Here is a 15,725-nt window from a genome sequence, read left to right on the forward strand (position 1 = left end):
CCAAATTGAGAGAGGAGTACAACAAGGCTGTATATTGTCACCCTGCTTATTTGACTTCTATGCAGAGTACATCAAGTGAAATGCCAAGCTGAACAGAGCACAAGTTGGAATCAAGATTGCTGGGGGAAATCAGATATACAGATGACACCACCTTTACAGCAGAAAGTGAAAAGGAACTAAAGAGCCTCTTGATGAAAGTGAAAGCTGGCTGAAAACTCAACATTCAAAAAACTAAGATCATGGCATCTGGTCCCATCACTTCATGGCAAATATGGAGATACAGTGAGAGATTTTATTTCCTTGGTCTCCAAAATCACTGCAGATGGTGACTGCAGCTATGAAATTAAAAGATGCTTGCTTCTTGGAAGAAAAGCTATGACAAATCTAGACAGCATATTAAAAAGCAGAGGCATTACTTTACCGACAAAGGTCTGTATAGTCAAAGCTATGGTTTTCCCAGTAGTCGTGTATGGATGTGAGAGTTGGACCATAAAGAAAGCTGAGTGCTGAAGAATTGATGCTTTTGAACTGTGGAGTTGAAGAAGACTCTTGAGAATCCCTTGGACAGCAAGTGGATAAAAACAGTCAATTCTAAAGGAAATCAGTCCTGAATATTCATTGGAAGGACTGATGGTGAAGCTGAAGCTCCAATACTTTGACCACCTGATAGGAAGAGCTGATTCATTAGAAAAGACCCTGATGCTGGGAAAGATTGAAGGCAAGAGGAGAAGGGGACGACACATGATGAGATGGTTGGATGCCATCACCGACTCGATGGACATGAGTTTGAGCAAGCTCCAGGAGTTGGTGATGGACAGGGAAGCCTGGTGTGCTACAGTCCATGGGATCGCAAAGGGTCGGACAAGACTGAGCGACTGAACTGAACTGAGTGCTGCGGCGGGTGGCCCAGGATGGAGGAAGGACAGAGGAGCCAGGCTGGGGGGCGGGGTAGGGGGTGACCCAGGACTGGACTGGAAGAGGAGCCTGCCAGCCTGCCTTCCGCCTTCCGGCCACTCATTCATTCGTTCCTGAACAGTCGTGGAGCTATCACTTCACCTCGCCCTGGAGGAGCTGACTGGGTTCCGAGAGGGGGAAGGAGGGCGGGAGACTGACACCCAGCCCGCCCGCCAGGCTGTCAGGGCGCAGGGGTGGGGCGGCCGGCGTGCGCCGGCGGAAGCTGGGCGCTTGGGGGCGCGGACGTCCTGTGCGACTTTGGGGGACAGCATTTAGCCTCCCTTCAGCCAGGCAAGCGCTCCCACAGCGGCCTTGGCCGCCCTCCTCCATGGGGCCTTCCCTGTCCTCAACTTGCCGGGCCTGGAGCCCCCGGCCTGCTACCCTCGGGGCCCGACTTGCACTCTTGCCTGGGAAGGGCTTAACTTTCGTGAGTCAGTGTCCACGCTTCGGTTCCCACAGCTCCCGGCCGAGACAGTGGGAGGGGCCAGGGGCGGGGCCAGGGGCGGGGCCAGGCTGATCTCTGCCTGGAGCTCAGCCCCCGACCCGCTCAGCGCCCAGAGTCTCAGAGGCGCGGCGGGAGCTCGGCTGGTGTTGGCCGGCCGCTCCGAGGGCTCCCGCGGCCCGAGGTCGCCCGTGCTCGGAGTTCTCCCGCCGCCCGAGATCTCCCTCTGGCTGCGGTCTCTAGCGCCCCGAGATCTCCGGGGCGGGCCAGGGTCTCCGCCCCCACCATGCGGCCCAGGAGGTGAGTGTGTGCGCGGCCGCGTCCTGTAGGTTCGCGGGACGGAGCGGAGGCGCGGCGCCCGGGAAGCGAAGTTCTCGCCGGGGACCGGTCGCCCGGCTGGGCAGCGGAGGCGGAGCGGCCTCGGGCTGGGCCGCGGCAGGTGCGGTTACGTGCGGGCGGGAGGGCGGCGAAGGCCGGTGGCCTTGCGCGGGTGTGTGCTCCGGCCGGGTCCCCGCCGAGGGAGGGAGAGCAGAGAGCTGAGAAGACGCAGCGACCCACGCTCACTTCCCCCCTTGCCATCCCCTGTCCCAGCGGTTACCCAGAGGAAAGAAGGGCGTGACCGCGCTGTGCCAAAGTCGCTCATTTACTTCCAATGCGGGCTGGTGCCCACCGCCCCCGAAGCCTGGATTGCCCCCCACTATCCGCCGCCTGCTCCCAACTCCCCCTCCACTTTTGGCCAAAACGCCGCCTTCAGGGAAGTCTTAGGGTAGGCAGCCTGTGCCCTACTTGATGAGATGGTGCGGTACCCCATCCCCAGGTGTCCCATCACACAACCCAGAAGCCCCCCCTCCTTCCCCCCTTCTCCCACCCCCTTCCCCTCTCCGTCCCGTCGTCGGTCCCACCACTTAGTCTCCCTAGTTAGAAATGCAGGTAAAGACTATTTCCTCAAGAAAGGAACATAAAAGTACTGGGATATCACAGCTACCAGCCACGATGCCCCTGGGCAGGTAGCCCCGTGGGTGCTTTCTCCTATCCGACCCAGGGAGCTGTGGGCTGGGGCAGGGGCAGGGAGGTGACAGGTGAGGCAGGGGGCACAGCTCGGGTGTGCAGGGTGCAGAGGCTCCCAGACTGGAGGTGCCAGGAGCCTGGGAGTGCTGAGACGCATCTGCTGGCCCCCAGGGCTGAGCTGCCCACAGACTGGGGTGGAGCCACCAGATCTGCTTCCAGATTGACTGTGTTCCTTCAGAAGGTTGTCCTGGGGCTGCTCTGACCTTGCCTTGAGGCAAGCATCTTACATCCTGTCTTTCAAATTTCAAATGCTGGGAAAGTGTTTTTTTTTTCTGATTTTATACAGTTTCTTGGACCCCATCCGTGCGAAGCCACACTACCAAGGGTCTGGTGACCCCTCTCAATACCCTTTATCACACTCTCAAAATTGCTGTGAGGGGCGTTCTGTTAACACAGAGCTGGTCCCTGGCAGGGCCTTGCTGTGCTGGGCAGGGAGGCTGCGGTCCTGGCTCCTCTTCCTGAGTTCCTGGCCGCCCCAGGGACCCTGGGCTGACGGGCTGGCTGGCTGTGGGTGCACTCCCGTCTGGACTATGTGTGGCCGGCTCTTGCCTCGTGTGGACGATGTGTAGCTGGCTCTTGCCTCGTCTGGGTGATGTGTGTGGCCGGCTCTTGCCTAGTCTGGAATAAGCGGGGCTCACCTGGCTTTCTGGTTGTTTCTTCCCAGTCCTGGACTGCTCCTGCTGCTGCTCTGGGGGCTGCAAGCCGGTAAGTGCAGGGGGTGCTCTTGGGGAGGCTCCAAGCCCTTCAGCGCTGAGCAGTAAGACCCGGGGCGGAGGCAGGTGTCAGCGGGGCCCTCCTCACAGGGCTGCCTGCTTTTCTGGGGGCCCTTATGAGAAAGCTGGGCCCCCAAGCCTGGGTTAATGTGTGGGACTGACAGCCACCAAGGGGAGCACTCCACCAGCCCCCAAGGTTTAGTTTTGTTTCATGCTTGGGGCAAGCACAGTGCAGTTCCACCCAAGTGTTTCAGAACCTCCACTTCCCAGAGGAGCCAGGAGCTGGTCTTCCTGTTTCTTGCAGCCCCCGTGCCCCCCAAAGCCACCAGCATCCAGAAGAGCATGAAATGAGGTGCGGCACAACAGTGGAGATCGAGGCCTTGTCCAGCCCTCCAGCCCGCAGGGGAACGGGCCAGGGCGCACGGCCACTCTCCCTGCTGGTGTTCCTATGGCTGGAACACCCCAGAGCCTTGCTGGGCCTGCACTGATGTGAGCACGGGCAGCATCACAGTGATGCTGAGAAGCTTATGCTTTCTTTCAAAACGTCTAAATTTTTTTTTAAACCTTTTTATTTTGAATTCGTTATAAAAATCCCAAGAAGTAGCAGAAACCGTGAGGAGCAGTCCCAGTGCCCTAGGGCCTGATCCTCCCAAGGCTGGCCTCCCGCTTGATCACAGGAAACCAGCCCTGGTCCTCCATTGGAGCAGTTCACCACCAGGGTCCGAATGTTTAAAATACTTTGGCTTCCCTATGTGCTTCTTATTAACACATTCCTTTCCTACTGACATGAGTCACAATTGGAGTTTGAGTCTTGCAGCTCAGCAGCTCCCCCCACCCTGCCGCCCCCCATAGGGTGACGTCAAAGTTGGGGGTCAGGTGCGGAAGATGACTTCTGTTCTCTGTGGGTGGTTGCAGAGAGTCAAGAAGAAGTCCGAGCGATGGTGGGCAGCGATGTCCGGCTCCGCTGCATTTACCCTGAAGGAAACAGCTTTGATTTAAACGACCTTTTCGTTTACTGGCAAATCAGCATGGCGGACAAAGGGAATGCCGACTCCGTGGTGACCTACCACCTATCCGGAAACAGCTCTGCCAGCCACGGTGACAACCACTACAAGGACCGGGCTCGGCTGTCCTTAGACAGCATGAAGCGGGGCGACTTCTCTCTGCACCTGCGCAACGTCACTCCCCAGGATGAGCAGAAGTTCAACTGCCTGGTGTTTCGGAAATCCTTGGAATTAGAAAAAATTTTGGAAGTTGCGGTCACGCTGCACGTGGCAGGTAAGACAGAGGAAGCAGCCAAGCTGATTTCATCCCAGACTTTTGTCCAGGAAGAAGTGTCAGTAAGACCCGTTTCCTGTGGCTCTTTCACCTGTGTGTTCCCTTAAAGAAAACCCCGATCCCTCTGTGGTCTGGTGTTTAACTGTGTGTACAGCTAAGGGGAGGAAAGATCATTCAACTCCTGAGACTGTTTTCCAGTATCTGAGGCTGCCTGCTTCCATATGGGAGCTCCCCATCTTGCTGTATTTGCTTTGAACTCTCCAGCTCAACCCAATCTAGACTCTTTTGCATAATTCACTTATTTTATTTTTGGCTGCACTACGTCTTCATTGCTGCATGCGAGCTTTCTGTAGTTGTGGCAAATAGAGGGTCCTCTCTAGTTGCGCTGTGCGGCCTCTCATTGTGGCGGCTTCACTTGTTGTGGAGCACAGGTTCTAGGGCATGTGGACCCAGTAGCTGCATCTCAGTGATGGACTCAGTAGTTGAGGCTCCAAGCTCAACAGCACAGGCTTAGTAGTTGTGGTTCACAGGCTAAGTTGCTGTGCAGCATGTGGGATCCTCCCTGATCAGGGATCAAACCTGCGAAATGGCAGGCAGATTCTTTACCACTGAGCCACCAAGGAAGCCCCCCAAACTAGGTTTTTTGATGAAATAAGAAACCAGTGCTGCAAGGCACTAAATGAGGTCAGGAGAGTCAGAAAATGAAAGCGTCTCCAGTAGGCTGCTCGGGGCATCATTCAATGGACACGGGATCGCCAGCTGTCCATGTCACTAGATTCAAATGAGGCCAGCCCCACTGGGGCAGGAAGTGGGCACTGGTCACTGCTCACCAGACTCAGTAGCCTCCTTATTGACCTGGGGGGTGGCTCTTGGGCAGAACGGAGCCTGTGCTGCTGACGAGACCACAGTTTTGGTCCTGCCCCTGCTCCAGCACCATGGGCTGCCTCCCCCCTGCCCTGGCCCTTGGCATGTGTCCCCCCTTTTCTGACCTTCAGGACCTGGCACCCCTCAGCACATTTCTCTCCCTGCAGCAAACTACAGCATGCCCGTGGTCAGTGGCCCATCCCAGGATGAGGAGCTCACCTTCACATGCACGTCCACCAATGGCTACCCGCGGCCAAATGTGTACTGGATCAACAAGACGGACAACAGCGTGCTGGATGGCGCCCTGCAGAACAGTACGGTGTCCCTGAACGCGCGGGGCCTGTATGATGTGGTCAGTGTCCTGAGGATCGGGCGAACCCCCCATGTCAACGTGGGCTGCTGCATTGAGAATGTGCTGCTACACCAGAACCTGACAAGCGGCCAGACAGGTGAGGCCCCAGGGGACCCCATGGTGCTGCATGCTGACCCCAACCCAAGGCCGGGCCGAGGGTGACTGGGCAGGAGACACAGCCCGTATGAGGAGACTGGGCAGCAGCATCAGAGGTGGGGCAGGGAGGGGAGGTGAGAGTGTCACCATGCTGAGGGCAGGAGCTGTCTGGTGCTCGGGGGGGGTCAGTTTTGGTGACCCATTTCACAGATGGGGGACTGAGGCTCTGAAAATCTCAGAAGCCACAGAACGAGGCAGCAGCAGCACTGGGATGGAAGCCCCTTTCAGCACGGCCCCCTTCCACACTCTTTGGACACGTGCCCCCTAAGAAGCCAGAACAACTCCTCCACCAGCGGGTCTGGCTGGGCCCAGCCACTGCCCAAGGCCCCCTGTAGAAGGGTGTACGTGGGTGACTCCTTTGTAGCAGCCATAGGCTCTCTGGGTCTGTAGGTCCCTGTCAGCAGGGCTGAGATGCTGGGGAAGGAGGGCGGGAGCTGGGGGATGGGGTCCAGGCCTGCCTGGTACTGAGAAGCACCCTGGCTTCCGGGAGTGTCTGGCCCGGGCATTCTCCTGGAATACGGGTGCAGCCCTGTGGCTCGAAGTCACAGTCCTCTGGCTGCACTAAAGGCCTCCTCTGACTCTGGGTCCCAGCAGGATAGTCCGAGGCAGGGGAGGGGGGATGGGAGGAGAGCAGGAGGGTCTCCTGGGGTCGTGATCTCAGCCTGGCTGCTCTGGGGAACTCCTGTCCCCCCTCATCATGTACCCACATTCCCTGAATCAGCACCTCTGGAATGTGTTGAAAAGCTTCCGGGGGGTTCTAAGGCACATGGAGGGCCTCGCTACTGTCTGGTTTGTAGCTTCTCCAGGTTTGGGGAAACATGGGGCACTTGTCACAAGCCTCCCGGAGAGGGTGTTGCCTGTCTGCCCCTGAGAACCGCTCCCCCAGAGGCACCATGGTGGGGCACTGGGACGGGGCCTGGCCCCCTCATGCACTTCCAACAGATTCGGGGTGGCACAGCTGCCATGGAAAACGGTCTATTGGTTCCTTAAAAAGCTAAACACAGGATCAGCAGTGACCCAGCAGGTCCACACACTTGGGTGTGTGGCCAAGGGCTCTGGAAGCGAGACTCAGACAAATACCTGTACGTGAATGTTCACAGCAGCTTATTCACAGTAACCAAAAGGTGGGGACGCCCAAGAGTCCATAGGTGGACGAAGGGGTGAGCACAGAGTGTCCATCCACAAGGTATAGCATTACTCAGCCACGAAAAGGAGCGAAGCTCTGAGCATGCTGCAGCGTGGATGAGCCATGCGAATGATGTTCAGTGGGAGAAGCCAGACAGAACAGTCCTCAGCGTATGACTCCACTGATACAAAATGTCCGGAATAGGTAAACCCAAACAGACAGGAAGTAGATTAGAGTTTGCCAGAGGGCTGGGGGAGGGAAGGGTTTCCCAGGTGGTGCAGTGGTAATGCAGGAGACCCAGAAGACTCGGGTTCGATCCCTGGGACGGGAAGATCCCCTGGAGAAGGGAATGGCAACCCACTCCAGTATTCTTGCCTGGAGAATTTCATGGACAGAGGAGCCTGCAGGCTGTAGTCCATGGGGTTGCAAAAAGTCAGACATGACTTACTGACTGAACTCGCATGCATGCCTGGAGGAGGGGGTGGGGAGTGACTGCTGGTGGGCAGAGGGTTTCCCTTTGTGGCATGAAAAGTTCTGGAATCAGATAACAGTCATGGCTGTATGAACTTATAAATTAGTAAACACCACTGAATGGTTATAAAATGGTTAATTTTGTTCTGTGACTTTCACCATTTTTTTTTTTAAGCCAGCAATGAAGCTAGAAAGAATTAAAGTTTAAAAAGCCAGGAAGACTTATGCTTCCTTCCACGCCATCCCCAGGTGTGAACCTCTAGGAAGCACTGGGGTTACAGGTCTCACTGGTGGGCTGAGGAGAAGGGGCGTCCCAAGAAGAGATGAAGGCTCACCTGAAAGAGGAAATCCTTGTCTCAGCTTTATAGCTTAAAAACCACCAAGCGCCTCTAGGAAGTCTTGTTGGATCAGTGCTTCTCTTAGCGCCCAGTCCTTCAGGATGAAAAAACCCCCTTTTCCTCCCTGTCTATAAGCCCTGCATGACTTTCCTCTCCTGCAGAAACGTTCATGGGAACCAAGGACAGCATCACAGAGGACCCGGTCGACAGCAGCCCCAGCGGGGAACACCAGCCGGTTCTTAGCGTCCTTGTCGTGCTGGCCGTGATCGTGTCCCTGGCTGTCGCCACAGGCTGGCTGTGTAGGAGCAGGTGTCAGCCCAGAAGCTACACAGGTATGGGGACACCTGTGCTGTGGACAGTGCACTTTTGTGTTGGGGTGTGGGGCCGCCTTTCCCAAGATGTTTACAAGCTCCGAGAGGTGTCGCTTTCACGGGACACGCAGTTTAACTGCGCTAACGAGCGTGAGCGTAGTAGCTGCAGCATGCTCCTGGGTGTGAGCTCAGCCTCCAAGATCCTGACACTGCCCACCCCCGAAGGGAAGGCCAGTCTCCTGGGTGTGGGGGAGGATGGAGGACTCTACTAATGTGGAGGTCAGGTCGCAGTGCCCCTGTGGAGGCTGAGCTGCCTTGTAGTCCCTTCAAGGCCTTCTGTCCAGTTCTGGCCAAACTCAGACAGATGCAGAAAGTCTGGGGTTTGGCTACATGAAACGAAGAAGCAGTGGGAGCAGGAAAGCCAAGAGTGTGGACCCTGGAAGCACCCAGGGGTCAGTGAGAAGGGCTGAGGGCTGGCTTGAGCCCAGAACAGTCTTCCCAGGTCAGCCTGGAGGTGGAGGTCAGCAGGCATCCCCAGAGGTCCTATTAACAGAGTCAGGACCCACTGAGACCCCCGCCCCCAGAGAGTGAGAAAAGGGAGCACGGCTGGACTCAGGACCCAGCTCATGGTGAGAGGCCCGTCTGACGAGAGGGTTTCCACCTGTGGCCCTGGGGTGTCCCCCTGGCTGCCAGCTTCCACCTCCTAGAGACGTTGCTTGGCGCCCTGGAACCCAGGCCGTGAAAGCCCTCAAGCCTCTCCAGGTGCTTCCTACCTGACCTCCTACAAAGTCTCGTCCTGGGACTCAGGGTGGCCTGAGAAGCCCCTCACCTGAGCAGGAAGCCAGAGGAGGGTTGAGTGGGGGGAGGGTACTGAGCACGGGGCCCTTGGGGTCTTCAGAGAGGCCTTGCTTCACTACCCCACCCTGAGTATTTATGCTTAATTCCCGCAGGTGCCCAGGTGGAAAGGCCGGAGCTGGCGCTCGTGGGTAAGTTTGCCGGGAGGGAAGGAGATGTGTGGAGGAAGCTTGGATCACTCAGGCAGGGTGGCTGGGTGCTTGTCTCTCTGCACAAGCGTGGCTCAATGACCAGGAAATAGGTGCTTCCAGTGCACAGCTGGAGAAACGCCTTCCCTCCTGGCATGCTGCCCTGTCCTCTGCTGACTCTGGGATTTTCCAAATGTTCGCAGGAGCAGAGAGCCTGGAGCATGAGGCCCCCCCTTCACACCCTGTCTCTATTCCCCTGGTCTCCCTCCATCACAGCCCTCGGGGTGGGGCTCTCCAGCAAGTCCAGACCCTTTGTGCAGACGAGCACCTCAGAGTTCCCACACAAACGTCACGTGGCTCCTGCCCTGCTCTGGGAAAGTATCACACACAGAGCCTTTGGTTGCGGTTTCCCACTGACAGGTACCTCGGGCTGCCAGGGCCTTTGGGGTCCTGCCAGCCGGCTCCATGCCTGAAGCCAGTGGCCTCACCTCTCTGAACCCCGTTCCCCACCAAATGCCCTTGAAAAGGGTTGTCAGGGAAGGGTGAGCACGACCCACGCGACGTGCCTGCCCACCTGTTCACCCAGCTGATTCCCAGCCCGCGGCTGCCTGGTGCCGCAGCAGATTCACTCCCGAGGCCTGTCCCCGAGGCCCATCCTGGAGGATGCGGGACACAGCTTGCTAAGGAATCTGGGCCCGCAGACCTGAGAGTCCAGTGTGCACTGCCTGCAGGCATTCTCAACCCTGTTTTCACTGTACTGGGCCCTGAGAACACCAGTCTCTGCCACCAAAATGAGAATGAGTGGACTCCAGGCTCACGCCCTCTCCCCTCTTTCCTTCCAAGAGCACGTGTGATGAGAGACCCCCCAAGACGAGGCCAGGGCTCCCAGGAGATGCCGCCAGCTGCGACGTCGGATGGCAGCTCGAGAACTGACTCAGACAGGCTGGGCAGAGGGGACCATCTGCGCCAGAAGCTCGGGGCTGCATGGACACTGGCCTCCTGGCATCGGGGGGGATGTGAAAGGTACCCTTGGAAGGACCACGCTGATCCCGGGAGCATGTGTCAGCTGCTGCCCCGATCCCAGTGAACCTTTCAAAAGTTTGGCATGGTGGCTCCCCAGGGCTACACATGCCCCCAAGTAGGTGGGCCCCCCACCTTTGCCACCAAACACAGAACAAGAGAAGGGCTGTGACAACTACTTCCTGCTACCAGCCCCGGACCCAACTCGCTGTGGGATGAACTGCTGAAGCTGGAGGAAGAATGTCTGGTTCAGGAAGAGGTATGCACGAGCCCTCTCTTCCGGATGATCCGTGCTGGGCAGTGGTCGCTCCAGGTGCAGCGGCCACTCTCTGGGTCTGCATGTGAGGCTCCCACCCCACCTCCAGCCCAATGGCCCCGTGTCTGTGTGCGTGTCCTGAAGCACAAAACAGGAAACACTGGAAAGCCCTCCTGAATTCACGTCTCTCCAGGATGCTCACTGGGAGGAAAACTCGACCTCCTTTGTTTTGGTCAGAAGCTAGGTTTCCCTCCTCAAAAGCACATGGAATTTTAGGAGAAGCTCTGTGTTGGGCTGAGCAGCTGGACAGGGCAGCCAAGGGCTTGGACTCCATTGTAGAGGACACGTGGGCAGGTCTGGGACAAGCATTTCCAGTGGACACCAGTGTGGACCATCATGGTCCTTCACAGTGAGGCCATGGGTAGACAGAGAGTGACCTCCCGGCCACGGCAGCTTTTCTTCAAATATGGCAGACATTCCCTCAAATCTCGCTGGGTAGCCCCTGCCAGCCCCCCACTGTTGCCTGTGCCCCCACCTGCCTCCCCTGAGGACCTGCAGGGTCACAGCAGCAACCTTGCCTCACCCAGGGGGTCCCTGTAGCCCACCAGGCCCGCTGGGTGACCGGAGTGGAGCCGTGGCCAAGGCCGGGGGCAGGTGGCCCGATGCCCCGCCCCCGCCCAGGTGGTTTCCACGTTAATTCCAGGACTGCATCCAGCAGCTCCGTGTTCCCAGCAGGTTCTGTAACGGAGTCTGCCGGGTCGCCTGCTGGGTGCTACACACCCCCCACAGGAAACGGGCCTGTCGCCCTGTGGTCATTCAGCACCCACGGGCATGTGAGACCTGCACCTCCCAGACCCAGACTCACAGCAAACTCAACAAGGCGGCTTGGCGTGGATACTGAGTCAACAGTGTTTCAAGAATCCTGCTGTATTTGTACCAAAACCCCTCACGTGGACTGTATGGGTGTGCTGTGGGATCCACACAGACTTTTAATATGAAAGCATTAGAAGGCATGTGTGGTTCCTCAGAGAATGACAGAAGGGTGACTCATGGCATCTCGAGCAAGAAGGCTGAGCGGCAGGTGGGGCCGGGCAGGTGGGAGCAGCCAAGTGGATACGGGCAGGTGGGCGTGGCCCGTCCACAGGGACTGTGCTGTGACGCCAGGACAGGTACCCAGGAGGGCTGCTCCGGCACCCTGCTGGAGGCCCTGCCTGCAGACCCTGAGCAGCCTCTGGTGGGGGGGGTGGGGGGTGGTGGGGAGCGGGCTTCTCAGCCTGGCAGGATGGCGCAGCTGCGGGGAGACCGAGTCTGATTCCAGCTTTCCAATCAGAAGCAGTTTCCTTCTCGGGGAAGCAGCAGGGCTGGCTCTCTGGCTCAGGCCCCCTTGACATCCTGGCTGGGGAGGGCCCCTAGGGGCTCTCTCCCACTTGCTTGTGGGCTCTGCCTTGGCCCTGGCCTTCCCGAAGCTGAGGCCACACCCTCCAGGCTCCGTGCCAGAGTCGTCATCTTCCTGCTGGGCTCCGACCGACCGTCCTGGCTGCCTCTGGGCCTCTGGGGCCACAGCAGTGCCCGCTCTGTCCAGCTCGCATAGGTCACCCCCGGCCAGTTCACCCTGAGGCCTCTGCTTGCGTCTCAAGCTGTGTTATGGATAGCATGTGAGTGCCGAGTTTTGACATTTTTGGAAGCCTGGTTCCAGAGAATGTAAGCTATTGGCATGCCTGGGTCCAGACACTTTGGTCAGCATGTGGACCAACTCAGTCCTCTTGGCCAGCCCTGATTGCGGTGGGAGACCAGGGCCCTGCCCCTTCAGAGTGGCCCCACCTCCCGGGGGACATGGGTCAGAGTGGAGGCATTTGGTCACTCTTGGGGGTTCCTACTGATGGTGCGGGGGCTCTTCTCAACATCCCACAGAGGTGGGGTCCTGCCCAGAAGTCAGTAGCCAAGACTGAGGATCCCCATGTCACCTTTTCCCGCAGGGCAGGGCAGCAGAGCTGCTGTCGGGGTCCCCATCTGCATGGGGTACAGGAGAGGTAACTGACAGTTCACCAGGGAACATTCCAGGTCAGGGGTTGGGCATGAGTCCAGGGTGCTGGCATTGCCGTGGGTGGAGGCCACAGGCTGCAGGAGTCTGGTCTCTGGGAGCCTGTGGCCCCTGCCCCCTCTGCCCTGCACACAGCAGGTATGCAGTGAACACCTGTCAGGGAGGTGGAGCCTGCTGGCAGAGGGAGGCTGGTCAAGAGGGCAGGGGGCAGAAGGGAAGCCGCGTGACCAGCACACCCCAGTTTCCTTTCCCACAAGGCAGGCAGCTGGAGCCTGGTTCTGTGTCCCCGGGCCCTGCAGCTTGGACGCTCCCCGTGACTGCAGCCCCCACCCTGGGGAGGGCAGCCGTGGCATTGGAGACCCTCAGGAGAGGGCCACCCTGCTCTGCCAGTGCCCGTGAGGCCTCGGTGCTGTGACACTGGTCTCTGGTTGGGTCGGAAGCTGGCAGGCGGCTCAGGACCGTGCCCGGGCCAAGCAGGCATATCCTGTCTGCATCTCCTTCCAAGCCCCGGCTTCTCAGAAGGAGGCCGTTTCCAGTCAGAAGGCCCTGACCTGGGGCCATTCTGTCCTTGGTGACTGGTGCCCCATCCCCGCACTGGCCCAGCCCAAAGATGGTACCCCCCAACGTGGCCTGCCCTGTGGTCCCCACCCTCATCAGGCCCACCGGCCACCACTAACCACCCGTCTGCTGCATTCCTGAATGTTCTCCAGCCCTGACTCAGCACCCGCCCCCCCACCATCCCCAGCTGCCCAGGGCTCCTTCCTGACTCCTGAGTCCCATGGGGAGAGCCTCCTTCGTTACTAGTAAATGCGTCATTCTTTCCTCGAGTCCGTGTTGATCCTGCCGTCGTCGTCAGAGAGGAGTGAGAAACTGGGCTTTTGTCACAGGGGCAGGGTAGGACAGCTCCAGGGGGTGAAGGTCTGGGGAAGGCTGGACCTTGTCCAGGGGCTTTAATGTCAGGAATTTGGGGGCTTGTCTCAGTGACCCCTGGGCTCAGCCTGAGCTCCGGGGAGGGGGCTTCTGCCACTGCTGCTGTTGGGAAGGCACAGTGCACACTTCCTAGGGGGTGCGGGGTAGGGGGTGGGGGCTTGAGTCCCCATGAGACCCCCATGAACAGGCTCCAACGCCCAGGAGCTGTGCAGGCTCTGGCCGGCCACCCCGTGTCAGGAACAACCACGGCCACACCACCTTCCAAGTCTCCTAAGGACCCAGATAGGTCTGGGTCTTGGGGGTGTGACCCCAAGGGCAGGAACTGGCCAGGATCCTCCCTCCCCTGCCCCCCTCCCTCCTCACCGTGCTCCAGTCCCCATGCCCTCACAGTGTCCTGGGGCCTGAGTTCACCCTGCCCCTGCCCCCTGAGGGTGATTCATCCCCAGGTTGCACGTGCCCGACACTGCTGGGAATGGGCCGACCAGGAAAGGGGGGCACTGCCACACAAGGGCCCAGGCTGGGGGAGGAAGTGGTCTCCTCAAGGCAGGGGGCTGTGATCAGAGAGGCAGGGGAGGACCCGGGGCACAGCCGATCCACGGAGGAGAGGGTCTGGAGAGCGTGGCTACGCACGTGTGGTTCAGGTACCCCGTGCACTTCCCCACGGGCTCCCGGCAGATCCAGAGCAGGACCCCTCACCCAAACCCAGAAAGTAAGTAACACAACGGTTTGGCTAAAATGCAGCCTGAGCGGGCTGCTGGGCCCAGACCCAGGGGCCACGACAGGCAGGACCTCTATTCTGGGTCTGTCTCCTCTGAGGCGAAGGTGGCAGGACTCACCCAAGCTGTGAGGCAGTGAGCTCCCGGGAGGGGCTCCAGGCGTCTTGAACAGCAGATGTCTGCTCTCTCTGGGTCTAGAGGCCAGAGTCCAAGATAAAGGCGTGGGCAGATGAAGGCATTCCCTGACCTCTCTGTGTCTCCTGCAGCTTCCAGAGCCTGCAGGTGACCCCGGCACAGCCCACAGCCCTGTCTCTGGTGCTCTCCTCTCCTTACATGAACACGGGTCACTGCATTAAGGACCACCCTATTCGGGGTGACCCCGTCTTCACTAGTGACATCAGCTGAGACCGTTTCCCAGTGAGGTTCCCTGACATGAATTTGGGGGACCCTGTGCGACTCCAGGGAAGATCCCCTGGGGGAGGGTGCGGCAACCTTCTCCGGTATTCTTGCCTGGAATGTCCCATGGACAGAGGAGCCTGACGGACTACAGTCCATGGGGTCACAGAGTCAGACACCACTGAGGCAATTGCTCATTTCCAAGCAACTCACTACAGGAGGAGGAGAGAGAAAGATGGAGCAATGGGGAGGGGACCCCAGAGGGGTCGGGAGAGGGCAGAGACTGAGCAGAGGGGAGAGCTGAGCTCCGACCCAGTGGCCGCTGCCCTTTCCCCTGTGATGACCGCACCCAGTATGGCCTTCATCACGCCTCCCCTGCAAGGAGCACCTGCAGGAGCTGGGCCCAGTGGGAGAACACCGGCCCCCACTCTTGTGCCTATCGGAGTTCTGTCCCTGCAGGAGCACCTCATGGGTGCCACAGGGGGGCCCACAAGTCCCTCTGCAGGGCGCTGGTCCTGGTGCCCCATGTCCTCCTCGCCAAGATCCCCATCCTGGCCGGTGTCCAGCTCTGGACCTCAGATCAGCCTGCAGTCAGCACCGAGCCCATAGGGCAGCTAAAGAGGCCATGCGGCCAGGGGAGGGACAGGCCCCCACCTTGTTCTGAGCCTTCCTTGGGACCCATGCCCCCGCCCGCAGGGTCAGAGCCCTTTGGAGGTGTGGGCACCACCCCTCCCCGAGTATGTGTACTCAGACATGGCCTGCTACAAGGGATGCTGGGAATTGCAGTCTTGGGTCTCAGGAGGCCATGCGGACTGGGCCAAGGCTGGAAGCCAAGCCAGCAAGGAGGTCCTTGGGAGGAGAAGCAGCTGACCCTGGAGGAGGGCAGGACAGATGCAGCTGTGGCCAAGGCTGCAGGGGAGGGGCCGTGAGAGCGACGGGGCTCAGGCTCAGGAGGACGAGGTCCAGCAGACCCCATTTAACCCTGAATGCCAGGCACCACCTCCTCACTGTCTCCCACACCTCCCCGCTTGGCCAGGCCCAGGGTCACTGCAGACCGCCCGCCCTACAAGGCCTCGTGCCCAGGGAGGCCAGCCCCTACGCTGACTCAGGTGGAAATGCCAGCATTGGAATTTTCACTCCAGATGCCAAATCCAAGAGGCTTCACAGCCACACTTCAGTTTTTTAAGGTAAAAATTACTTAAAAAATAAAAACCAAAACCACTTCCTAAAAAACAGGAGTGGATGGGAAATGTCAAGCCTGGACTCTAACCAAGTTAAGTTGCTCAGTTGTGTCTGACTCTCTGCTACCC

The 15,725-nt window shown here is 58.9% G+C and overlaps 1 protein-coding gene across 1 annotated transcript; it reads left to right on the forward strand.

Moving 5' to 3' along the window:
• The first annotated feature begins 1,501 nt into the window (after nucleotides 1–1,501).
• Nucleotides 1,502–13,200, forward strand: ICOSLG (inducible T cell costimulator ligand). Its single transcript, XM_040231955.1, has 7 exons — nucleotides 1,502–1,696; nucleotides 3,129–3,169; nucleotides 4,093–4,455; nucleotides 5,487–5,768; nucleotides 7,924–8,094; nucleotides 9,024–9,059; nucleotides 9,900–13,200. Exons 1-7 carry the CDS (start codon nucleotides 1,683–1,685, stop codon nucleotides 9,908–9,910), a joined length of 918 nt encoding a protein of 305 aa, XP_040087889.1. The 5' UTR covers nucleotides 1,502–1,682; the 3' UTR covers nucleotides 9,911–13,200.
• Nucleotides 13,201–15,725: the final 2,525 nt, after the last annotated feature.

Source organism: Oryx dammah, unplaced genomic scaffold (genome assembly GCF_014754425.2).
Source record: "Oryx dammah isolate SB20612 unplaced genomic scaffold, SCBI_Odam_1.1 HiC_scaffold_2, whole genome shotgun sequence".
NCBI lineage: Eukaryota > Metazoa > Chordata > Mammalia > Artiodactyla > Bovidae > Oryx > Oryx dammah.

Excerpts from the sequence above, each read along its gene's own strand:
- ICOSLG (XM_040231955.1), top strand. Across the intron at positions 3,170-4,092 it reads GCTCTGGGGGCTGCAAGCCG|AGAGTCAAGAAGAAGTCCGA; the intron begins GTAAGTGCAGGG and ends GGGTGGTTGCAG. Across the intron at positions 8,095-9,023 it reads TCAGCCCAGAAGCTACACAG|GTGCCCAGGTGGAAAGGCCG; the intron begins GTATGGGGACAC and ends TAATTCCCGCAG.